General features: G+C 44.3%; 1 protein-coding gene across 1 annotated transcript in view; it reads left to right on the top strand.

Moving 5' to 3' along the window:
- Positions 1 to 6,512: 6,512 nt before the first annotated feature.
- ARHGAP23 (Rho GTPase activating protein 23) overlaps positions 6,513 to 26,320 on the top strand; it is a 109,789-nt gene continuing 89,981 nt past the window's right edge. Inside the window, exon 1 of the mRNA XM_054993346.1 lies at positions 6,513 to 6,833. Coding sequence (XP_054849321.1) covers positions 6,513 to 6,833 — 321 coding nt within the window. The remainder of the gene's footprint in view (positions 6,834 to 26,320) is intronic.

The following is a 26,320-nucleotide window of genomic DNA, read 5'->3' as shown; positions in this document are numbered from 1 at the left end:
TGGAATTTTTTCTTGGTATTTCAAAATGTTCCGCAGAACCCTGGTTGGGAAACACAAATATACTTGTTCCTGAGTTGTGTTGCATCAGCACAGTAGTTGTTCGTAACCAGATTTTCCTTTGGGGACAAGACAATTCTGTTACAACAGATTATTATAGCATAATAATGCTGCACCATCCAGCAATGTGGGGATGCAGGCTCAGGGCTGGGTGGGAGGATGCAGTTGCTTCATGAGGTAAATTTTGAGGAGAAGGAACTTTTCAGAATTTGAAACAGATTGGGGTGTGCGGAGGATGGTTGGAGAATGGGAAGACAGATGCCACAGCAGGGGAATGCTGGGGGATGGGGTGCATGTGGTGTGTGATGGAGCCCTCGGCTCTCTAAGGACAAGGATTGCTATCCCAACAATTCTTGGTATTTCTCCTCACGCATTCATGTTTTCTTTTCTTCTTGCATGCTTCTCCTGGGGTCCTAGAATGGCCGGAATGCTTCTTTGCGCCTCCCTTGAAGCACCCTGTGGTTTTTGAGGAAGTCAAGCAGTCTGTGTAGAGAATGGAATGAGGCATTTATGACACTTGGATTCCAAAATAAATATCAAACCCACCTGGTTGGCTCCCCTTCCCTATCCTGTAGATCCAAGAGCAGCAAACATATTTTTCAGCTTGGTAGTCCAATGCTTTTACCACTCCACCACACTGGCTTTCTGTGCAAGGCCTTAATAGTGAACTGGCAATAAAGAAGAGAATCTATCTCTGAGCATATGCAGATTATTGCTCTCTAAGAACTGTGTGTGAAAACATAACATTTTGGGAGCAGAGAATCTGTTCTAGAAACACCCTCCTCATCTTCAATTCAAACATAGCCAAGCTCTGGCAGAGAACTCCCCATCCCACCTCCACAAAAAAATTAGTTCTGTAAACTTGAAGCAAAAGCCAGCTGTACAAAATAGTGATTGGCTGATGCCCCCTCTGCTATTAAGAAACTGCTTCTACACCAGTACCCATGCAAAGGGCCTGCCCGACAACTAGGCAAACCGAGGTGATCACTTACAGCGCCAGATTTTGAGATGTGCCAGGAAGAGGAGAGATGTTTCCTCTTCTGACTTGAAGGGAAGCTTGGAGTGAACTGGCTTCTAGAATCTGTTGACTCTGGTCTCCTGTAGCTGCCTTGATGGAACACAGAGGGCTTTTGAAGAACTCATCTGGCTTTATTTTTACATTGTTTAGTTTAGTTTAGTTTATTCGGTGCTTAACCCGCCCTCCCCACAAGTGGGCTCAGGACGGGGTACAACAGTCATAAAATACAATTACATAGTTGGCTACACTTTCCTGCCCCCAGCATACAAAGAAGAGGTAGACACATGAGCTGTACTCGAATACCGGAGACCGGTGGGAGGCTCAATGGTGGTCCTGATGCTGGCCTCAACCGTAAGCCTGATGGAACATCTCCATCTTGCAGGCCCACTGAAATGATACAAGATCCTGGTGGGCCCGAGTGTCCTCAGACAGAGAGTTCCACCAGGTTGGGGCCAGGACCGAAAAGACCCTGGCCCTAGTTGAGGCCAAATGAGCCTCCTTGTTCATTTAGAATGCTTAATACGTCAGATGTTCGTTCTAGACTTCTTGCTTTTCTGTCTGTAGGATGAAGGGAGGGGGTGCCAAAGTTCTAGCACCTCAGATGCCAAAAGACCTTGGTCCAGCCCTGCCTAAGCACTACTGTTCTTTATTTATTTATGTAACTTCTATACCACCTCTCCACCATGCTTAGTGCTCGAGGCGTTTTACATCATAGATATACAATACAATTTTGAAATAATGTAAACACAAACAAAGCCAATATCACAGTGTTAAAATATAATACAAATACTACAAACCAGTTACACAATATAATAAGAATACAAACATTAAAACCCATGCACCTCAAAGAACAGCGCCATCAGTACATCCTACTCATGCCTGTTGTGTATAATAAAGCAATCCTATGGAGTGAAGCCAATAACAGTATTAGAATCAACCTCCAAATGCCAGACAAAACATCCCTACTTTGCAAGCCTTCTGGAATTTCACCAAATCCTGGAGGGAGCGAGTTTCCTTTGTTAATGGATTGGAGAGGAAGGGAGCCACAACTGTAAAAGTCCTCCCTCTGGCCAAAGAGAGTCTAATGGCTAGGAACCACCAACAGGTCCTGAGTTGCGGACCATAGGGCTCATGGGGGGTTATACCGGGAGAGGTGGTCCCATAGGATGAGGGCTCCAGACCATTTATGGTTTTAAAGTTTTAGACCAACACCCTGAATTTAATTTGGAAGCCAATTGAAAGCCATTGCAGCTGCTTCAAAATCAAAGTGATATAAGCTAACCATGGTGTTCTGATCAGCAGTCTGGCAGCTGTATTCTGTACCAAATTGAAGTCTCTGGAGCACTTTCAAGGGTATCCCTATGAAGAGTGAGTTACAGTAGTCTAAACTAGAGATGTTGTAGCACAAATCACTGTGGCAAGGTGAGACAAATATGTAGATAACTGGTGGGCTTGGAGGATATGGTAGAAAGCCAATTTCACCACCATGGATACTTGTTTGTTCATGGATAATGTGGAATCCAGCAACCCTCCCAAACTCTTGACAGAATCCACCACTGTAAGCTGGACTCCCATCAAATGATGGAAGAGCAGGGTCTACTACCACTGTGGACCGAGCCAGCCACATGACTTCCATTTTTAATGGATTTAACTTCAGCCAACCATCCCTCAACCAAATATTGCTCACTGGAATAAAGTGACCAACAATTTTTTTTTAAATGAGTGTGGTATAGTGGTTAGAGTGTCATATTAGGATCTTAGAAACACCGGGTCAAAATCCCAGTCTGCCATGGAACCTTACTGGATGATGTTGGGCGAGTCACATTCTCTCAGCCTAACTTCTCAGTTTAACCTGTCTTGAAGAGTGGAATAAAATGTACTTGATAAATAGCTAACAACAGATTCTGGGGTTAACCATGGTCAGCTGTAGCTCAGATTAAGTCTTAGCGGCAAGCTGTGTATCTGCCTCAGTGTTCTAGTTTGCCTCTCCTTTCTAATTGGGGGGCACACAAGCTGGGATGGTGACAGACATGGACGACACTCCATCCATTTGTCTTCCTTCCCCCTCCCCCTACGCTCACAGTACTGATTCCACTTCATTAAACAGTGATGTTGCCCTAGAATTGCACCCGCCCACATAGCCACCATTCCTTTGTTGTTCTCTCGATTAGCATCTCCCACGGGTGCTAATCTGCGACGGTGGTGGTGCATGCAGCGAATAGGTTTATTTAATGTATTCTTATTGTTCCCCCCATCTGACTGTGATGAATCTCTCCCCCCCCCAATAATCATTTATATGGGAGTGTAAATTGTTCCTGGCTTGATAATGTTGGAGCAAAAATTATAGAGGTTAGAGCTAAACTGGGGAGACAATCATACCTCATATTCTGCCTTTTGTATGTCCAAAGGCTCATGGAAAAGTGAAACACTCCCCCCCTCCCTGCTCATTTTGCACCTGTTTAGCTTTGGTATTGCCATATGTGTCTGGTGGTGGAGGGGGAGGGGACAATATCGGAAACTTCTGCTGATCCTGTGATAACCCTGGCTCAAGCAATTAAACCACCCTTCTTCCTCATTCCCCTTCTCTTGCTAGAGTCAAGTACATATTCAGTTATAATCCTTATCTGCCATCCTGACACCTTTGAATTGGGCCACCTGGAATTTTTAAAACACAAAATCATTCAATTTTTGTATCAAAATATTTTATAAATCTCTTGAGTAACAGTATTTTAACAGTGTTTATTAATTATATAAAATCTGAGTCCAGTAGCTTTTTAAAGCCTAACAAAATTTTCCTGATAGCAAAGAGTGCAGTAGCACCTTAAAGACTAACCAACTTTATTGTAGCATAAGCTTTGAGAGGCACAGCTCTCTTCGTTAGATGTATCTGATGAAGAGCTTATGTTACAATAAAGTTGGTTAGTCTTAAAGGTGCTACTGGACTCTTTGCTATTTTGCTACTGCAGACTAACACGGCTAACTCTTCTGGACCTATGACCATGGAAAATTTTCCTGAGTGTAAGATTTTGTGATCCAAAGCTAGTGTTGTCTTGAGAAAGCTTATTCCTTGAAAAATTGTGTTGGTCTTTTAAGATGGTACTGGACTTGATTTTTTTTTTCTAGGACTAGAGACTGACATGGCAACCCATCTGAAACTATCAAAAATACTTTTTTCCTTTTGATTTTTCAGTCCCCCCAAGAGTAGAACTATGAATCTGGCCAGGGAACATTACAGCTTGAGGCAAGAAAAACATCTGACAATTAGCAGCATAAAATATCTCCTAAAAATGTCAACCAGACAGTTCTAAGCAGTGTGAATCCCAAAGATCTTTTGATGATCTTTCTGGATGTAGTGGGGCTTGGGATAACGGAGCGTGGGGGAGAGAGAGAAAGGTGTGCACTGGCTAGGAGGGCGTTGGTGTAAATAGTGGCCGTTTCCACACGGCTTACATTGTTCCGGAAAACAGTGAAATCTCACACAAAATCGCTCGAGAAGACGCGGTAACAGTGTCTTCTCATGAGATTTCGCTGTTTTCCGGAACAAGGTAAGCCATGTGGAAACGGCTGTTGTTGTCGGCCTTATGGTTTTTCTTGATTATACGTTCCTAGTACTGGAGGTCCGTAAGGCAGGATGTAACATTTAAATGCCTTTTTTGCATACATGTGAGTAAGCCCCATAGAATCATGCAATCTGCCCAATGCTTTCTCAGCATGAATAACCTCTCTCTCTCTCTCTCTCTCTCTCTCTCTCTCTCTCTCTCTCTCTCTCTCAAAATCCGTACACCCCACCTTGCCGTCATGACCATGTACAATAAATTTTATTCATTTCATTAAAATGTTATGCATTTCATAACTAAACCAAGTACTTTATCCACCTTTCTCACTAGCTAGTGAAAAGCTCTGGGCCACTCTTTATGTTTCCTTATCGGTGTGGGGAAGCGACATCTGCTTGGTTTAAAGTCTGCATCCAGCTGTATAGCCTAGCACATAGCCTGCCGCGTGAACCTTCCTCATAGAACTGAGAGTGTTCCAGGAATGCTAGCATGGAAACCTCCCATGTGCTCAGGCTTAACGGTGGAGAGCGGTCACATTAAAACTCCTGTTTTTTTTTTTACCTCTGTACATGTGCAGAGATGGCACTTATAAAAATGATAATCCTAACAACATACTGAGATATTTGATCTCTCACAGCTATCCATTAGAAGACGGACAGGCAGTGCTGCAGATTCTTGTTCGTTTTGTTTCCATACAACACCTAACACATTCTAGGAATTTTTCTTAGAATGTATTGATTAATATTGGGGGACTAGAGTGGGGCATCTAATGCAAAGGTTACATAAAAAGGTTACATAGAGAACCTAGCTAGCTGAGCTTCTGGGAGATCTACTGTCAGATGTTACCAGGGTGTTTTAAAGACACCATGCAGGGCCCTGATTCAGATTGGGCATCTTCATTCCTGTCCCTTGTACAGTATTGCCCCACATTTGTAGTTAACCCTAGAAAGAGAAAAAGAAGTGGCATCCTCAGTACAGGCAGAGAAATGAGAAAAACTGTCTCCTTGTAAACAGTGTCTCTTTGGCAAGCAGACAAGCCCTCCAGATCTGTCAAGTAAGTGTAGGCAGAAAGGAAGGAAGGAAATTGGATTTTCCTGCTGCAGTTTAGAACTACACGGTGGGGGGACCAAGAAGAACCTAGTCACACCAGCAAAATGTAGCTACCTCTACTGCCTCCTCCCGCCCTGTTGCCCCAATCCCAGCATGGCCAGTGAGCGGGTGTCAGCTGGAGTGGGCTGGGTCACCAAGGGGTGGGGTGGAGAAGAGATGGCCTGATAACTCGGAGCAGCTGCGGGGCTGTCTGTGCCGAGGGAGCGAGTAGAGCTCCATTCTCTTGCTGCCTGCCTGCCTGCCGAGAGTCGTAGTCCCGTCTCTCTGATTTGCATCCCATCGAGTGGAATTTGCTGGTGCTGCTGTCTTGCCTGCTTCTTCCTGTTGAATTAGTTTTCTCTGTACAGGCTTGGGGCTCTTCCCATTCTGTTTCCGCATGCTGTAGGAAGAGGAACGTGGTATTCCGAGGCCGGCTGCCGTGTTCTTTGGGTGTATATGTATACAGATATCCGGCGTGCCTGGACTTGGAAGTCATCAACATTTTCCCTGTGATATATGAGACGAAAGACTTGAAAGTGGGCGGCTTTTGAGCAGGGGACGGGAATGAAATGCAAGGAAACGAGACTTTCTGCTGAAGTTTAGAGGGCAGTGAAAAGGGGAGAGCTGTGTTGCGCTGTCCCATTGTGCTGGAACTGAAGCAGCCTGGCATCAGGAGCCAAGACCCAACTTGAAAGCTTTCCCTTTGATGAGTCCAAGTTTGTTCTGATCTGCTGGCTCGGTCACTTTTCAGAGTTGCTGTCTTTGTGCCAGGAATTTTCTCGGCTGGGAGTGGAATGGTAGAAGAGGGCACAACCCGGGGAGATCGTGCTCCCCATACTGGTGGGCCACGGGGACCCCCTCACCTTCCAGCCCCACCGCATCATGGCATTTCTGTGGTGGGCAAAGCAGTTTGGAGCGTGGCACGAGCAGGGAAAGGCTGGCGCTTTGAGCGGGCTGTCGGTGTGGACTGCAGCTTGCCTGAACCCCGTTGCATTTGGTTGACCAGTTTGCAGAACGACAATGCTGAATGGTGGGAGAGGCAGTGGCGCTGTGCCGGTGCGGCTATGGCTCGCCAAAAATGCCGTGGCCGGCCCAGAATGGACAGGAATCTCATGGTGAGAGATGTTCTGCTTGTGTGTATGTATGTGTGCATATTTGCATTCCTTTTCAAGACATGCTTGAGTGAGACTTTGAGCAATTTGCTGTCTCTCAACCGCAATCGCCCTATCTGTAAACTAGGAATAATGGTAATGCCTTGTGGAATAGTTGTTAGAAGAGTAGCTGAAAAGGAAGATTGAATGCTTTGACCAGTGCTCTAGAAATCACTGTCGTGTAGAGATTACTAATAATGATAATTGTGGTCTCTGCTAGTCTGTACCCTTTGCCTCGCAGAATACAATTTTGGGGCTGTGCTAATTGGGGCTGTGCTAACCCATTTCTAGTTTTTCAGGATGGGAAAAGTAATAATAAAATGAACACTTTAAGCATGTGCGGAAAATGTTTTCCTCATCCATGAGCAAGCACAAGCACAGAGAGCCCCACACACACACACACACCGTGCACCTGGAATAAGAGGGTGGAGGGAAACTCTGGAGCTAGAGTATGCATTTTCCAAGCAGGATGGAAGTCTGGCACCTTGTTTTATGTACTTAGTTGCCCTGTTTCTAAGCAATGTGCCTCGGTTTCTCAGAGGCACTCGTGTGGAACGTGAAAGAGAACATGGCTGTGCTGTTAAGTTTGTGAGCCTTTGATTTGTGCGAGTTCTGTGAACTGAACTGCTTCTGCTAGAGCCAGAATGGACCTTCTGAACGATGGGATCAGGAAAGTATTGGTTGAGCAGGCTTCTGCCTTGTACAAGTTTCGGGAGGCAGATACAATGCGAGGAATTAATCATAAGCTGGCTGACTTGCCCTTGGGAGAACTTGCTCACAGCCTCGGTTTCCATGATGTGCAACATGGGAATACCTGAACATAGCAGTAAGCTAATAACAACCTATCTCCTTGGGGTGTTCTTTGATTAGATAAAGATTTCAAACTGTTTGTCAGGTTGCAAGATCTTTAAGTGGTTTTGTGAGCCTGTAGGGTTAGAAAGATGGACTTGAATGGGGGAAACTTGGCTTATAGTTCTTCGTCAGCATACTATTGCAAGTTACCTTGATTGTCAGATATTATTTGCAGTAGTTATGTTCATATTCTGCCCTTCTTTCCTCCAAGGAGATCAGGGTATCATGCATGGGGCCATCCATTTGGGGTTGACTAGTTTGAGGGAAAATGAATGATCCAAGATCACCTAATAAACTTCTTGGCCATGTGGGAATTTGAGCTAATGTACTGGATTAAGGAGTCCATGTTTTTTTTAAAATATGTATTTATTTTTATTTTATTTACTTCATTTATAGTCCACTTTTCTCACTAAGACTCCTCAAGCTAGATTGTATAATGAAAACCAATGTAATGAAGGTAGTATAATACATATTGATATTAAGACCTGATTAGAAAATTTAGAGAACAACACAAAAATGACCATATAATACAGACAACAAACAGTGCAATAAAAAGTCTATATATGTAGAACAAACAATGCAGTAAAAACTGTGTCACCAATGAGAAACCAACATACAAACACAAAACAGCATGATATATACAATAAATAATACCATGGAAATGGCATAGGGAAAAAGAGTTTTGTGCACAGGAACAGGCAATGCAGATTCTACACCGAGTTGATCTAGATTATGTGGCTGCCGTCAATTATATAAATTTGCATAATATTATTTTGCATAAACTATTCAGTAGCTTTAAATATTTAGCATTGTTTTAGCTTTGCTGGTCAGGCAGAACCCTGAAGCCCCACCCTCAGCCACTGGAAATACAAGTCAGCGAGAAACTCCTCTTGGAGTTTTGAGAGTTCAAGAAGGCCTGACCTGTTTGCTTTCAGATACACCTTGCCAGCTATGAGAGCTAAAGCTACAACACCCATTCCCTTCCAGTGAACTTTTCCTACACAGAATGTGTTTATTTATTTACATCATTTGTACCCCGCTTTTCTCCTCAGCAGGAACCCAGAGTGGCTTACAACTTCCTCCCCCTTCTCCATTTTACCTTTGCAACATACCTGTGAGTTAGGATAGGCTGAATGGCCCAAGGCCACTCAGCAAGCTTCCATGGCAGAGTGAGAATTTGAACCTGGGTCTCACTCAGATACACAACCCTAACCATGTTGTCTTATTACTTACACTACACTTGTTTTGCACCCTAGTATATAAATGAGCTGCCCTCCACCTACTTGATTGAGGAGAAGAATTGAAAATGTGTGCTTGGTTGATTCAAGGATAAGAAGATATTTACAGGTAGGTAACCATATTGTTCTACAGTAGAAGATTCGGGTCCAGCAGCACCTTAAAGACCAACAAGATTCCCAGGGTGTAAGCTTTTGAGAGTCAAAGCTCTTGTAAGAATCTGACAAAGGGAACTTTGACTCTTCAACCCTGGAAATCTTATTGATCTTGACAGTGCTACTGGACTCCAGTCTTCTACAGTAGACTAACACGGCTGCCCTCCTGAAACTATCTTCTTATCTTAGAATCAACCAAGGATACTCTTCTAAAATAAGAAAAAATAGTGTTTGTTGCAGTTGTTTGAAGGTACTGTAAATACCTTAGGTTTTTGACGCCCTCCACTTTTTTCATAGGAAATACAAGTCAGGCCACAATCTGGTGTTGCATAGTAGGAGAACAAACTATGATATGGGGATCCCCCCGCAAAAAAAACTCTATCTATCACAGAGACACTCAGTTGTCTTAAGCTTGCCACCAGTTCTTAGCATCAGTGCCCTCCTCCCATTATGAGGTTAATAATAAAAATACCAGCTAAACTTACAGGATTGTTGTAAAGTTGTAAATAAATGAAAAGATGATGTGTGACGTACTTTGAATACTGAAAGATTGTTATTATGAATAATAATAAACTAAAATATTAGCTACACTTTAAAGAATCTAATAAAATTTGGCTAAATAAAACATTCCCAGTTAAGAGCTTTAGCCATGGCCTGAGAATGCAAGTAGGAAACAAGTGAAAAGAGCCCACTTGTGGGCTATTCAGGGTCAGCAGAGGAGGGACTTTTCTAGTGAACCAAGAACTCCTCTTTGAGTTTTTCTAACATACATGGAAGGAGCCATGGAGAGGGGTCTTTCCAAAGATTTAAGAGATCCTACAGGACAGAGAAGTTGGCTTGGCTGGCGTTATTAGGTTTGTGTTGCCTCTATGATTTATAGTGAAATCCTAAGAAGAATTATTCCAGTCTAAGCCCATTGATTTCAATGAGTTTAGTCTAGAGTAACTCTTCTTAAGATTGCATTGTTAGGTTTTTTTCCAAATAATTTGGATTTTGTTTTTAATTGGGGAAGGGACTATAAGGGAAATGGTGAAGGGAGAAAGAACATGGGAGTGATTGCTTGCTCCCACCCCCCATAGCTAAGCAATCTACACTTGAATTGAATGTTACTATTCTTAGGATGAATTGTACTCCAAATAGTAGAACAGGCTTTCAAATGATTCTGTTGCAAGCTTTGTAAGTAATGACACAGACCCAGTCTCCTATGGCTTCCAAGCAACCAAAGAGAGAGGTTTTAAAATAGTTGATTCCCCCCTCCCTCTATTTTTAAGGCACAAATGACTGGTATAGGTAGGCACAGGTAGCCAGGTGTACAGCTGGTTTTGCATTTTAAATTGGTTGAGCTGTCACCAGTGCAGAAGTGACTACCCTCCCTCCCCGGATTCATTAAGAGATCCAGCACTCTCTCTCCACCAGGTTTCAACAGGGACTTTGGGTTCCTCACTCCATATAGGTACTAAATAGCTCAGCGTGACACACCTTTTACAGATGTCAATTAATTCTGCTTATCCTGTTTCACGCTGCACCTTCCTTGATTAGATCTGATTTTATGTTAATTTTACTGTGCCCATCCATCTACAGCTGGGAGTGGGCTACGCCTACTCTGATTTTTCTTTGGTTATCAGTCCAAACTGGCCTCTCTTAGAGCAGAACCACAAGTGACAAAAGGCACAGATTGGACACTTGTCTGCTTCCCTCAAGTTTTGATGGGAAATGTAGGCAGCTTGGCGGAATGTTGGACAAATGACAGTTGAAAAGTCCATTGGTCAGCAGTCAGAGAGCGAAGCTGCGAGACCAGGATGCCTACATTTCCCATCAAAACTTGAGGGAAGCAGACAAGTGTCCAATCTGTGCCTTTTGTCACTTGTGGTTCTGCTCTTTGTAACATCTCCCCACTCCCACCTTTTCGTTGCTTGTCACTATGTATAAGTAACTTCTATGAGTGTGCATGCCCGCACGTCTGGTGGAGTGACCTCTGGTTTATGAAAGCTTATGCTGAAATAAATGGTTGATAGTCTTTTAAGTGCCACCTAGGACTCCTAATTTAATTTTTCTGCGATAGACTAGAACCAGCACCCCAGAGCTGGTTTCCAGTTTGGGAATGGGTGGGTGGGCAGGCAGTGTCTAGGGGCCTCTGTCTGCTCACCATCAGGCCCCTCTCATGCCCCCTCCACCTGTGTACCTTCCACCTGCCTGTGCATCCATCTCCTGCTTACAAACCCTTCCATGGGTGGAGAGGCCAGTGGCAGTGGACCCCACCAGAAGCCCTAGGCCCTGGCAGCTGCCCCCACCTTAGAAGATGCTGATGCCAGCTCAGCTCCCCCCCGCCCCGGTGGGGAAGTCTAGACTCTGGAATAATAGTGCTTCTTTTAGCCGGAAGCATATGTGTTGACTGAATGCCTGATTATATGTGAATGCTGTTTATTAAGGGCAGGATATATAGATCTGTTTATTTCACACTTTTAATAATGTGCCAAGTGTTTTGCCATCTGTCTTGTTCAGCTAATCCTCACAGAGCCTGTATGGTGGGTATGATTTAGTTAGAATTGTGGCCTAATATTTTGACAGCAGGCTTCATTTTCAGTGGGTGATTATGAAGAAATAATAAATGCTGGTGCACCTCTGGTTACACACAGGGGGCTTCTCCCTCCTCCCTCACGGTTCATAGCTAACCTTAATACATTTTAAAGGCAAAGGAAATGGCTTCAGATCAGAGCAACTTTTAGACAAGTTTCAGCTTTCACACCACTCGTTTTAGAAATTTTACTGTTAAATTTATTTTTCCTATAGTGCAGATGGGTATCAATGAGGCTGAAAGTCCTTGAGCAGGATTGCCAAATAGGTGCATGGGTAAGCAATAATTTTAATCCAGGAACCACTGGACCATAGTAGTGTAGATAGATGTTTATGAGAAACTTGAGCATTGTTAGACATGAGAAATGGCTTCGTAAAGAAGAATAATGAAACTTTTCATTTGCTAGAGCAGGATTCCTCAGATTTGTTGAACCTGTGGGCACTTTAAAAACAGGTAGTGGATGCTACCAAAAATGGCTGCTGTGAGGGACATGGATACTACAAAATGGCTGCCATGGAGCTGGGACCAGTCAGAAAATGTTGGGAGGTTCCAGGCCAAGCATCCTCTTGTTACAGAGGCAGCTGTTTCTGCAGATGCAAAGATGATGCCTCTGGCTCCAATGAGATGGAGGCAAGTCAGGACTGGCTATTTGCTTTGGGGAACAGGTGTTTTGGGGAAGAAGGAAGTATCTGCCAGGAAACCCGCTGATTGGCACCACTGGCATCGCACTGGGAATCACCACCCTAGAGATCACTGCCTTAGGGTGGTTCATGATTGTACATTATAATGAGTTAGAATACCCCTTGGCTTTTCTGCTATGGAAAAAAAATCCATGTTCAACATGAAGGCCCTTCTAATTGGAACAAAGCAAAACAGGCATTCTCATAAGGGCTATTTGGGAGAGCAGACTGCGTTGCTGGATGACCATGTCGCATGAGATCACAGGAGGATGTCTCCTTGGGTTTGCTTTTTAGAGAGGGTTTTGGGTGGCTACATTGTGCTCGCTTGAACAGATCAATTTGTCTCTTTCTTTGCAAGTAACCACATTTTACATTGGCTCTGAAACATTAATGTGACTTAGTTCTGGGTTGTTTGTGGAGGGAGCTGTTTTGATGGTACATTGCAGAGCAATTTACCCATAGACGCAGCTGGACTTTGTGATGTAGAATGGAGTCAGTTATAATTACGGAAACCATAGGCTACCTAAATTCTGGGCATGTAGAATAAAAATTAAAGGTCACATTTCGGCCATATTTGGGGAGTGCCTGGGAGACCCAAAGATGAAAGTCTCTCGACATGGATGCATCGGGCTAGTCACCATCCATTTGCCTGGTCTCCTGGGGGTGAGTACCTTTCTCTGGTGTCCAAGCAGGAGAGCTTTACAAAAGCTGGTGTGCAGAGAGTTGGGACTTGGAGAACGATTTGAGAACATCGAACGTGACACCGTTATTAGGATAAAGTGAGCATTGACCTAATTAGCATCTTGAATGAGAGACTGCTGAAATGCATAGTTGCCCTTCCTTCCTCTTACTTTACTAATAATATGAAGCAGACTATATCAGGCACAATTCCCAACCTAAGCTAGACCACAGAAATATACTAGCACACAGAAATTTCCCCTAGCCCACACAAAGAACAAAGGAAGGAAGGGGTCTGGTGGCACCTTAAAGATTAAAATAATATATTCCGGCATTAGCTCTTGTGAGTCAGAACTCAGTTCCTCAGATGTAGGAAGTGTTCATCCATAACTGCTACTATGGCTGTACATTTTATACATCTGATGAAGTGATCTCTGAGTTGCAAAAGCTGATGCTGGAATAATTTTGTTAGTCTTTAAGATGCTGCTGCACTCCTGTTTTATTTTGCTGCTATAGATTAATATGGCTTCCCACATGGAATTACCATACTGTTTGTGACTGTATGTGCCACAGATGTCATGTTTGATGCATTTAAAGTATGGCGTTTTTTTTGGTATGAGCGCTCTGTTCAGAGGGCTGAGGCTCCCTTCTGCACATAGAAGGTGGTGTTTTTTTTTCTTTTTGCCCCACTCTTTGGCTAATATGATATTGAGGCAATTTACAAAAGTATAGAATAAACCAATTTGGTAAAACCTACAGCATGAATTTTACCGTTTAAAATGCACTCAAGCAAGCGATAGTAATATTAATTAGTATTAAAACAGAAGCATAAAATACCAGTAAAATCAACCAACCCAGTGTAACAGTTATTAGTAACAAGCAGACAGTGTAAAATCATTAAAAACATTTAGGATTTTAAAGGATTTTTTAAAAAGGCCAAAAGCTAACGAAACTTGCTTTCAGACAAATGGAAATAGAGAGGATGTTTGAAAGATGGGATGCCACCACTAGGAAGGGGTAGGTGGAGCCGGACCCCTGAAGAAGGGGATTCATACCAGTGATGACATCACATGATGTGTAAGGGCCTCCCTCATGTCTCCTTGTGGATCTGTAAGACCCAGATTCAAATCTCTACCGTAGAACCTCACTGGAGGTGGACCTTGGGCCTTGGGCCTTTCTCAGCTTGACTTACCTCCAAGGGTTGTTGTGAGGATGAAATGGGAGAGCGGTTAGTGCTAACTCTATGTGCTTTCCTGCGCTCCTTGAAGTTACAGCAGGAAAGAACATGCTAAATAAGTATATGCACCTGCAGTAAATGTATTACATTAGTCATCACCTGTTTACCCCAACCTCTCCACTGTTGCTTCTCTGTTGTCAAAGCTACGATTGTAAGCAACTCCAGGCAGGGACCTCTCTCTTAAAAAAAAAAAAGAACTCTTGAATGTGACAAGCGTTCTGATGGTGGTACATAAGTGATCACGGTCACAGTCTTTTTTAGTGCATATGGTACAGATGTGCAGTAACAACCTATATAGGGAGTGGTGCTTTTTTTTTTTTTTTGGTAGGACTAGTAGGGGAAGAGAGAACATATGTGGATACAGACATCCTCTGCACTTTGCTCCGTGTCTCAACTTCCTGTGCAAATCTTTTGTTTCCTGTTGTCCAGTACTTCAGCCATTCAGTGTGGATGAATGAACAAGAGGCCACTCATGCACAAAGACAGAGAGAGAGAGAGAAATTTTTAATCTGCGTGCTTGGCTTGCAGCACATCCGACGTCCCTTTCTGAGGGCCACTGGGTCGGTTGACAATAGGAAGCAAACTGCAGAGCAGACAAAACGCACATGGAGAATGACCTCGGGGCCAGGAACAGAAAGGGACATTGCTAGACAGGCAGGGGGTGAGGGGAGACAGGACGGGTTAGATTTTGTCAGCATTCTTTAAGCCCAGGGCACTGGTCCAGAAGTATGAGGGCGCATCATTGCAGGCTGTGTTCCCAGAAAGCCAAGTCAGGACTACCTATTCAGAAATTATAGTTGGATGTCATTTGAGCAGAAAGAAGGTGCATTTTGGAGCACCTTGCAAGTAATCTGGTACAGTGCCACCCTTTGCATCTGAGAGGGATGGCTTTTTGAATTAGTAATATCCAGCCACTTACATAGTGAGTTTTTAATACCCAAGGGCCCTTTAGACTATTTGTCTTGTTCTTCTTCCCGGAAGGCCTGAAAGATGCATACCATCTCTGCCTCCTCTACCATCTTCTTGCTGCTTAGTTTGCCGTGCTTACACCTATCTTTACTCTGTATGCCAGTATGCTTGGCACAAAAGGAAGACTTGAAATACAGATTAATTTTCCAGAGTACTGGAAGCAAAACATTTAGGAGCCCTTATCCAGGGTTCAGGTGCCTGCTCTGAATGGAGAATTGTTCGGTGCCAGGGTCAAATTTTGATTTCTGGGGTGCCTGGGATTTTGCATTTTGATTCCATTATTGCACTAATCTGTGCCCTTTGCAATGCTAATCCCTGTGCTTGGAACAGTTTCTTAATCTATGTCCCCCTCTACAAAGTCTCTTTGATCATTAGAGTTGGGACCTCCCTCCCCCTGCCTGCTCCCTCCTTACTTTGTGAATCTTTTCCTGCCCCATATCTCCATTATTCATTATCAGCCTTGCCCCCATTTCCTTTACCCCATTTCCTTTGCCCCATTTCCCTTTGTGTGTTTAAGGGCCCAATTACACATCATGCTTTCCCCGTGTGTTTTGCACTTCCCAGGCATACACAAGCCAGATACCGATCAGGACTGTAGGGCTAGGGGGCGTGAATCTTCTTCCCTGTGAAATTTTGCCAACCCAAAATGGCTCCAGGGAGCTGCTATTTGCCTCACTGAGGGACTCCTCATTTACTCTGTATTACATTTCCTGAGCGGGACAAATAGTGGCTTCCCAGGGCTGTTTCAGGAAGGGAAATGGCATGGAGATACAGTATAAGCTCCCTCTCTCTGCTCATCTCGTTTCTGTCCAAAATAGGCTTGTGCATGCCTTGGAATCACCAAACTCCAGAACACATCTCAGTTGGATCCCAGGGATGTCTTTGGGATAAATGTCCCATGTAGTTAGATTCCAATATCTGAAGCTCCTCTGGTAAGGAACAGCATATTTCACACTGGTATGGCAGCACTGAGCTGCAGCCTGCTGAAATGCAAATCTCAGCATTGGCAGCACATCCCAAGGAGGGTCAGGGCAAGTCAGGATCTGAGCCAAAAAATCCATCCATTGGAGAGCTGGGGCAAAGATCAAGATAGACGAGGATTCTGGCAGTGAGTGTGTTGGTAGCAAGGAGATGGACCTGCAAGTGGAAATACCTAAAGTGAAACTGGGGAGCTACACAAAGAAGCTGACAGTCTGGCTGTTGCCCCAGCACAAACGTGTAGTTTCTTAAAGTGCTGCCCGTCTCCTGTTTCATCTTGCTGCTACAGCTGCGCAGCAGGTGTTTATTATCCCTGCTTTCAAGATGGGAGAATGAGGCTGGCGCCCTGCTCCGATTCATACTGTCTCTTGAAGGTAAATGGAGGGAGGTTAGGAATGACCTGCCCAAAGCCACCCCCGTCCCGGTGTGTTCTTTTTACAACATCCTTTCTTCACGCTGAACTGCCAAGCTTATTCTTCTTGTAAATATGAATGTTCCTCCCCACCCCTTTCCGTGGAGGATGTATCGTTTTGAGCAGCTGTTGGTTTGTTTTTTTGCCCTTGCACCTGAACTGTTGCCATCAGGACACTAGCTCCAGGAGCTCAGCTGATGTCAGAGTCAGTTTTTCCAATACAAAGGACTGTCAGAGATGTTTATGTAGGACTTTTCTTCCACTCTCTCAGGATCAGAAATCAATCAGGACTGTGGTTTCTTTGAAGCTGCAAAGAAAAGTCACTTTGAAACTTATCTGGTCTCCTCAGTTGCATGTCTGGGATTTCTCTTTGTGGTCTGGCTGACTGGACTCCAGCTCTGTAAAGCCGCGTTGCTCTTCAGTCTTTCTAAACGTAGGTCCCATTGAGCATGGGACTCAATGAGCTGCATACATGTGACAGGAAGCCCTGTTACATCAGAACACGTGACAGGAAGAGGGGGGACTATGACTTCACGAGTGTCATGGCCAGGACCAAAAGAACTGGGGACGAGAAACAGAAGTCCAGCACCAGGAAATGTACCATAATGAGGAACAAGCAGAGCTATGGAAGATTCCCTTTCACCACTGAGAGCCAAACTACAAGTGACGCCTTACACAGGTTGGACACTTGTCAGCTTCCCTCAAGTTTTGATGGGAAATGTAGGTGTCCTGGTTTTACAGCTTGGCTCTCCATTACAGCTGCAAGACCAGGATGCCTACATTTCCCATCAAAACTTGAGGGAAGCCGACTAGTGTCCAGCCTGTGTAAGACGTCACTTGTAGTTTGGCTCTGAGTGTTCTTATTTTACTGTTCTGCTATTCTTTTTAGCATGCATGCCAAAAAAGGCATTGCACCTTTGCTTCCTACACAGGTCCTTCCAGAAAGCAGCCCCACTCCCATGGCAGATCTCTCGTGGTTCATGACCCAGGAGGAGTGGCTCTGTGATTACCTTTTAAGACAGATGCTAGTCACCCTGAATGAAACCCAGAGGAACATCACAAAGACAGTGAGACGTTTAGAAAAGCTGAGATGGATGAGGAACGGGTGAAAGAACAATTGTGCAAGCCAGTAGAAAAGAAAATTGAGGGGAAGGACTTAAGAGCACCTTTCAGATATTTAAAAGCCACAAAGGAGATGGAGGACAATTACTCTCTCTCTCACCCCTAAGGATAGTGAAAGAAAAGAACAGTGATCTATGGTAAAAAGGAGGGGAATTTAGGTTAAATCAAATGTTGTCCTTTTATACTGTATTATTGGCATGGCTGCTTTTAGTTGGGTGTTGGAAATGTTCTATAATCGCTTTGTCCCTCTGCTATCTTTGCTCTCTCTCATCCTGAAAGCTTGCTGTTGCTTCCTGTGATTTCATGGAATATTCACAAATATTCTGACTGCATACAGGAACAGTTAGTTGGTCACGGAGTTCTCAGCTCATGGTAACTTCTGTAAAGTAAAAGAAGCTGTGAAAATGGTTGGTAGGGAGAAGAAATCGCAAAGCTTCACCTAAGGACCAGTAAAGGCTAGTGTTGCCGTGGTGAAAATCATACCAACAGCAGCATACAAAGGTGTGCCATTCTATTGGATTTAAACATCCTGTGCAAATTTGAGAGGTTCATTGAGGCTTGAATTGTTGGCTGCTGTGCTTTGCAGAATTAAATTGCTCCAAATAAAAAAAAAAGATCAAAAACCACTTCCTTAGAAGTATATATTGTGTATAAAGGTAATCCAGTTCTGTGTCAGTGGAAGCCAACATCTGTGATCTGAATAAAATAGGCAAGGCAGATTTGTTTATGTTTAAGTACTTAGCATAAATCTCCTTTTGTTGTTCAGTTGGTGGGGGTGGGAGGGCAAGGAGCTTTGCAGAACGCTGATACTCTATTCCAGCACTGCAGGGTACTTTACTTAGTTTCTTTCTGGCTTCTGACACCAAGAGTAAGCTTATCCTCACATCTATAGACTGGGAATGTAAAGAAAACAAAACTCCTCTAATTTTTTTTAAGCATACTAACGTCTGCTCCCAATACGAAAGTCTAAATTTAGATGTCAAATGTAAATATCTCACGGCATAAACCAGCCATATTCAAAGGCTTTTAGGGGACACTGGCCCACAAAATCCTTTACTAGCCAACATGTACCCAATTCAATAGTGGAATTGGCTGCCTAGGAATGTAGCGGGTTCCCCCTCATAGCCAGTCTTCAAGGAGCAGCTGGACGAACACCTGTCGGGGATGCTTTTGGCTGATCCTGCATTGGGCAATTTTTTTGCATGGGCAATTTTTGCCATGTTTGGCTCCATATCTTTTTGAATTTTCTTCTGAATTCCATACAATTAACTCCCCTTCAGATTTCAATGCGCTGTTTCAAGAGTTTTCTGTGCTTTTTCTGTAGGTAAAGGTAGTCCCCTGTGCAAGCACCGAGTCATTACTGACCCATGGGGGGACGTTACATCACGATGTTTTCTTAGCAGACTTTTTATGGGGTGGTTTGCCATTGCCTTCCCCAGTCATCTACACTTTACCCCCAGGAAACTGGGTACTCATTTTACCGACCTCAGAAGGATGGAAGGCTGAGTCAACCTTTAGCTAGCTACCTGAACCCAGCTTCCGCTAGGATCGAACTCAGGTCGCGAGCAGAGCTTGGACTGTAGTACTGCAGCTTACCACTCTGCGCCAATTTGGAAGAGAACCCTTGAAATGCTGCATAGAAGTCTGAAGGGAGAATTAATAGTCCAGAATTTGGAAGAAAACCTGAAGAGGTATGGATCCAAATACAGCAAAAAAAAACTGGGCAAAAAAGGCACCTTCCAACTCTAGGATTCTATGATTCAAGCCAGCCTCAGTTCAGATGCACGGGATTCAGTACTTATCTCTCGTGTGCTGGAGAAATTGTGTGTGGTGTGGGTGTCCCCCACACAGAGTGCATTATTTGTGAAATAGATATTTTATTTAAAACATTTGCATGCCATCAAATGATCCCCAAGGATGGTGAACATTAGAACACTAAAAACAATTTAAAACAATATTTAAAATGGTATATAAAAATTTCATAAACGTACACACACTCAAAACAGGGAGAAGGGCCAATAACAGTCATGCCAAAACAAAAAAGTCTTCACCTCCAAAGTTTGGTGCCATGGCCAAGAAGACCCTTTCTTGGCTTGCCACCAATCTATCCTCAGATGGCAGAGGGACCCCGTATAGGGCTTGGGACCAGCATATAGCCCTAAATTACTCCTGTAAGCCAATTGGGAGCCAGTGCAGATGAAAAGACAAGCGATTATGTCCACTGTGGCCCCATCTGTATTTGATGCAAATGCTCTGTTGCATGGAAGACTGGTCCTGTGAGCTACCTCATATTTTCCTCTGCTGGATGGAAGGTAAGAATTTTGAGCAGGCAGATGTCAGGAAGAGAAAGGGTTAAACAGATCATGTGTGCTAGAAGCTGTGGTGTGGTGTAGCTCTGGACAAGCATCCATCTTTTCATGACTCCTACTGGGGCCAGGTTCCTTGCCATACCTTTCTTTAGTCTGGTGGAAATCCCTTCAACATCCTCACTGATTCGAAGGAAACAGGTAACTTCCCAGTGATTTGGAAGACAGTAGTTTCATTGTGTAGGGTTGGAAATTGTCCAAGAATTGTTGCTTGTCAGGATTGGAAAGGAACTGGGATTGGGGAGAAAATAACAGATTCATTGCTGTGTTTCTGTGGGTGGAAGGATTTCTGCCTCTGGAGTGCCAACCTTTTCTCCCACTGCAATGTAACCCAAAATGCCCCCCAAAGCTGCTCCTGGGGGGTTGTCCCCCCCACAAGCAGCATTTCAAGGGGCATTTGAGGCTGTAGCAAGGGGGAGTCAAGGAAGGAGGCGGCAAGAACGTTATATTCCACACTTGGAAATCCTTCCTCCCAGGAAAATGCTGCACTGCACTGCTGCACTGAATCCAAGCCTCAGTGTATTTGAACTGAGTTTCCTACCAGATTCTAGTTTAAGAATAAGATGGGGTGGCAAGTTTAGGTCTTTGGGCATTTTCTCTTCAGCTGTATTCCATTGTTAGACTAAACTCTAGCTTCTTTGAACTGCAGTTTGCATAACCAGTTCTAACTACTCTGCCAGTTCAAGTTCTGCAGAGGAAGTGAAAGGTCACATTTCCTGTGGGTGAGGGACAGATTCCTAGGGACTGGAGGTGCTCTTAGTATGGAGGTGGGTAAGTAGAGTTTCCAGGTCCCTGTACCCTGGGGGTGGGGGGACCTGGCACTTACCTTGTGCCTCTAGCGTGGTCCTTCTCATGTGTGTGTACTCCTGGCACATGCATGATGATGTCACTTGTGGAAGTGGCCACGGGTGAGCTCCTGCACTTTGCGGAGGGGCCAGAATTGCCCCCAGCGAAGCACAGGAGCATGCCTGCAAGCTGGCATGATGATGTCACTTCAGGAAGTGATGTCATTGTTCCCCTGGGAGTGTTCCCGGAATGTCTGTTGGTGGCAGGCTACCTCCAGGAGGGCTTGCTACCTCCTGCTAATCGCTGGTGGATTGGTGGCCAATGGAGCAAACCTCTGGGAGTTTGCCTGCCACCGATGTGCACCTGGGAACCCTATGAGTAAGGGAACTGGGATGTCAGGGACACCACTATAAGAACTAAAATTTGAACTAACGGCAGATTTTTGTTAGTAGGTTTCTAATTGAAACTGTCTCTGCAAACATTTCTCTGTTGTTCTGATTTTGTTTCCTTTCTAGTTAGAGCTGAACTAGACATTTCAGCAGCAGACCCAAGTCTTAGAAAGTAGGTTGCTTCCAAAAAGCTGTAAAGCTCTGGAATGGAGATTTCCGTCAAAGAAGAAGCAGGCATACGAGGGAGAGATTAAACCCTTTCCCCCACCTTCCATTTTTTAAAACCTTGCTATACGTGTTCTATTCCTAGCCAGACTGCTTTCTAGTTTCCGAGGTAGAACAGTGGACTGGAGGAATGTGAGGTGGATGACAAGCTTCCAATTGCCTGCCACTTCTGTAGTGAAAATCCTATTCCATACACCAGTCTGCAGATTCCAGGTGACCTGTGTTCTAAGACATGGGTCTGCTGTTGAATGTATGGAACCTGTGTGGTACAGGGTTAGTATGTTGGACATGGTTCTGGGTAATCCAGGTTCAAATCCCCACTCTGCCATGGAAGCTTGCTGGGCGATCTTGGGTCAGTCACTCTCAGTCTAACATTCACAGGATGGTTGTTGTGAGGATAAAATGGAGGAGGGAAGAATAATGTAAGCTGCTTTTGATCCCCATTGCAGAAAAAGCAGAGTGTAAACAAATACAATATAGTTAGGACCTGAGAGGTGTGGGGAAGGTGCGTCCCTTAAGCAGTTCAGAAGGCTGAACATACCAGTTGATCCCATCTCCCTGCTGTCTACTCAGTTCCTTACCCTCTGAATTCACCCCTCTCCTGTTTTTAGGGTTTTCTCCCTACTACATCTGTCCTATTTTCCCCACCAGGCACCCAACAATATAACATCAAAATTTCAGCACACCATGGGTCGAAATGGCATTCTTAGGCCTGCTTTCTCTCTCATATGGCAACTGTATTCGGCAGTTGCTTGGCTTACATTAATGGGAATGCCAAGCTGTCAGTGGGTGTGGGAATGGAAGTGGCATGTTTCCCCCTCCCTCTGTACCCCAAAGAAATTCTAGCTTGGTTTTTCAGGCACAGCCCTTGGCGTCCCTCAGGCTGAGGCGATCTTGCTGATGTGGCAGGACTGGTGACCGCCTCAGGGGCTGCTTGCTCTTAGACAGAGTTGTCTGTTGTGGTAAAATATAGCTCGTTGTAATTACCCAGGGTCCCTGAACCTGCCATTTTCTCCTTTTTTAATTGGGCTGTGGGAATGATAAACAACAGGCCTTTCACAGTTTGCTCTGCTTGCAAGGCAGTTATTGTCGCCACAATATTTTGTTAATATGAATAAAGTTCCAGGTGGCTGGCATGCCATTCCTGCTCATGCACTGATTTCACAAGTAATATTTATATATATTTATAATATATTTGTGTTTCTGTGTTTGTAATTCAAATGTAAAGTCTGCATTGACAGGAATTTCCATTTGTTCTAGAAATGGCTTCCTTCTACTTTTCAAATTAAGGGCAAACCTAAACATTACAATTGCCTCAAGGCTGGATCAAGTCCTTTCCTTCTACCCTCATGTGCACCCCTCTCATGTTGTGATGTCATAACAGTGTGCATTTCTGTGCTCCTGATACACATATTTGGCTGTCACTGACGGGAACAGAGAAATGCACAACTTGATAACATCAAAACTCTAGGCTTGTTCACAAGTTCTAGTAAGCAGATGTACAATCTGTGTGCAGCATACCCGGGAGCACAGCACAGATGACAGCTCCATGTGTTCACTGAATGTGTGGGGAGAGAGCATGGGTGCAAGTACCCGGGCCATGCCCACCATCACCTTATGATCACCTGGTTGTCTGTAGGCCATGCATATTCACCCTCTCCATGATCAGTGACCAGCGGTTCTTTCTGAACATCACTGGTCATGTGGAGGGAGAATCTGCATGGCCACTTTCTCTGTGCAGTTGCCCCTGCAGATGACTGGGTGATCAGGTGGAGGGTGGGGTGAACACACTTGAGCCAGCTCTCACTCCCCACTTGTTCAGTGAATGCATGAGCTGCTATCTGTGTTGGGATTTGTTTTTTCTTTATACTGCATTGAGTAATTCTCATTCTACAGTCAACCCCACATTCACCCAGCTGGTCCTGGGTTGCATTTGTAAAGTGGCTGTTTCTTACAAAGAAAATGTACCCATGTACAAGATGTTTACCTACAAGATGTGCATATGTTTATTGTAATGTGAATAGGGCTATTACGTGCATGTTTCAAATCCTACATGTTATAGAATGACACTGGGATGAAATACATCATGGACCATATTTCCCTGTATGCATTCATGTACCAGTTGCATTCCTCAAACCAGTTCCTCTTTGTAGCGACCTTCCATAGATCTATGCACTCTTCCTTTGTTCGATCTTGGGAATTTTGAAACATTGGCCTAACATTATGACATGGCTTGTCAGAGAAGGTCAAGAAGGGACCATCTTTTTAATGCTCCTGAAAAGCTTGAGAAGCGTTTGTGTTTTAGATGGTTTTCAGTGGCAGTCCAGTTCAGGTATCCTCAAATTTGTTATGCCTGAAGCCGTGACCTCCTTTGGATTTTGGGGGGAAGCCAGGATACCTGGCAATGCAGAATTAGCTACCAATGGTGCTCGAACAGCTGGGACGGAAGTAGGATTGCCAGCTCCCGGTTGAGAAATTCCTAGAGATTTGGGGATAGAGCTTGGAGAGGATGGGGTTTAGACAGGGGAGGGACTGCAGTGAGGTATAATACCAAAGAGTCCACCCTCCAAAGCAGCCATGTTCTCCATGGGAACTGATCTCTGCAGTCTGGAGATAAGTTGTAATTCTGGGACATCTCCAGTCTACATCTGGAGGTTGGCAACCCTAGAGGGAAGCCAGGCCCAAGAAATGGTTGAATGTTACATAGTGATTTGGAAAGTCTAGCCACATCTTTTGATCTCTTTAATGTGATTATGCAAATAGACCAGGAATGAAATATTAAAATGGTGGGTATGCGTGTGTACCCCATCCCCCTTGGGGAAGCCGCAGGGCCTGTGAGTGCAGGCCCCATCTGTAATTTTCTAATGGAGCTACTCACACTTTTTCAGCCTAGGTTATTACCGGCAGAGCAGCTGTTTGTGTTTGGGTGGGAGGCTTTCCCCCCAAGGTGCAGTTGATAGAAAAGCAGCAGGGAATAATCCTGATTTGACTCGCTGGATGTTCCTTTGTCCAGGGTGTTGTGCATGCATGCATGTGTTTGTATAATATGGCCGATTTGCTATGATTGTCATCTATTGCTAGGCTATTTTTCTTTCCGGGATGCAGACTAGGGGCGGGAGGGGGGATTTCACTTGCAGCCGATGCACAGTTGTATTTACACCCCACCCCATTTCCATAGTTCATTAGAGGAGGAGAGAAGAAAAGTGCCCAACAGGACATCTGCTTATGTATAAAGGGCAAGAAAGGCAGCAGAGGAAAATCTGACACTCTGATTTAACTTTCTTAAAAAAATGATTAACGTGCATATGTGTTCTTGAGCAACAGGATTTTTGCAGATGTTCTGAACATTTTGTGTGATTAAAGCAAATCATTTTGGTCTCTTTCCCTTTTTGTGCTTCCCTAGCCCAGTTCCCCCTGCCCCGCACGAATCAATCTTTCACTTCAGTTTCTTTGCTCCATAGCAGACCAACAGAACTACCACCCGCCCCAGTTTATCATATCACAACTTACCTCTGATAACCCTTCACACATGTGCAGCTCCCTGCCTTTTAGCTGCTGTCACAAGGAAATCTCAGACTGTGCAGTGGTGGTAGTGGTGGAGAATTCATACTTCCCTATTTTTGCCAATTTTGTTGTTGTTGAATATTTGGGGCTTTTGAATTATGTATTGCTCCCTGTGAGGTTGTAACAGCTTCTGCTTAACTGGTTCTCTGGTTTCCATATCTTTTCCTTGGGTCAGTTACTCCCCTTTCACTGCCCTTTCATCCAGCAAGGGAAATGCTTCTGTGTTCTATTTTGTGGCTGACACATGACTTGTCTTTTCAAGAAGTAGTCAGGCAGTGGTATGTTCTAGGACGCAGTTACAGGATTTGTTAGCTGCTTGTGAGAGCCAGTGGTGGTATAATGGTCAGGGTACTGGACTTAGATATGGGAAAGCTGAGTTAAAATCCTTGCTCAGTTATGAAGGATGACCTCAAAGATAAAATACATACGTCAGAGCCAGTCTAATGTCAGACTAGGATCTGGGAGATCCGAATTCAAATCCCCATTCTACTGCAAAATTTGCTGGGTGACTTTGGTCCAGGCTCTCTCTTTCTTAGCCTAACCTACCTTACAAGGCTGTTGTGGCGGGAAAGCAATATAAAATTGTAATAAGAAGTCTCTCTCTCTACATGCTGTCAAAACATGGTTCATGGGCTCTTTTGTTGAGACAAGCCTGTCAGCCCTGATGAGATGTGTGGCAGCAAAGTTAGGCAGCTGACCTACATCAGTGACTGGCGTCTTTGCTTCCTTCTCAGAGTGATCAACCTGTCTTCTGGGTTGTACTGCTTCACACTTCCAGGTTTGGTGCTCACATAACAAAATGTTCCTTCATTCAACCCCCCCAAAAACTCCCCTATGTGTAGTGAATTGAATGTGTCCAGGGAGGGGAGCGGTTTGAATTTCTAGCTTTGATTTCTGCGCGACATGGTACTTTTCTATGTGAAGGGATTTTTTTGTATGTGGAGAAACATTTAGTCATCGTCATCGTCGTCATCATCATCATAACTGTGCTTATATACTGCTCTTTTAGACAGATTAGTGCTTCACCCAGAGCGGTGAACAAGTTAGTGTCATTATTATCCTCACAATACAGCTGTGGAGCTGGGGCTGAGAGGAGTGGCTTACCCAGTGCCACCTAATGAGCTCATGGTAGTAGTGGGATTTGAACCAGCAGAGTGCTACCTGTTATCAGAAATGGTACAATCCACACACAGTTTTTACCCCCTCAGTGAGACTAAGGTCTAAAAC

Source organism: Eublepharis macularius, chromosome 12, assembly GCF_028583425.1.
Source record: "Eublepharis macularius isolate TG4126 chromosome 12, MPM_Emac_v1.0, whole genome shotgun sequence".
Taxonomy (NCBI): domain Eukaryota; kingdom Metazoa; phylum Chordata; class Lepidosauria; order Squamata; family Eublepharidae; genus Eublepharis; species Eublepharis macularius.
This window is presented reverse-complemented; position numbering and strand designations above follow the sequence as displayed.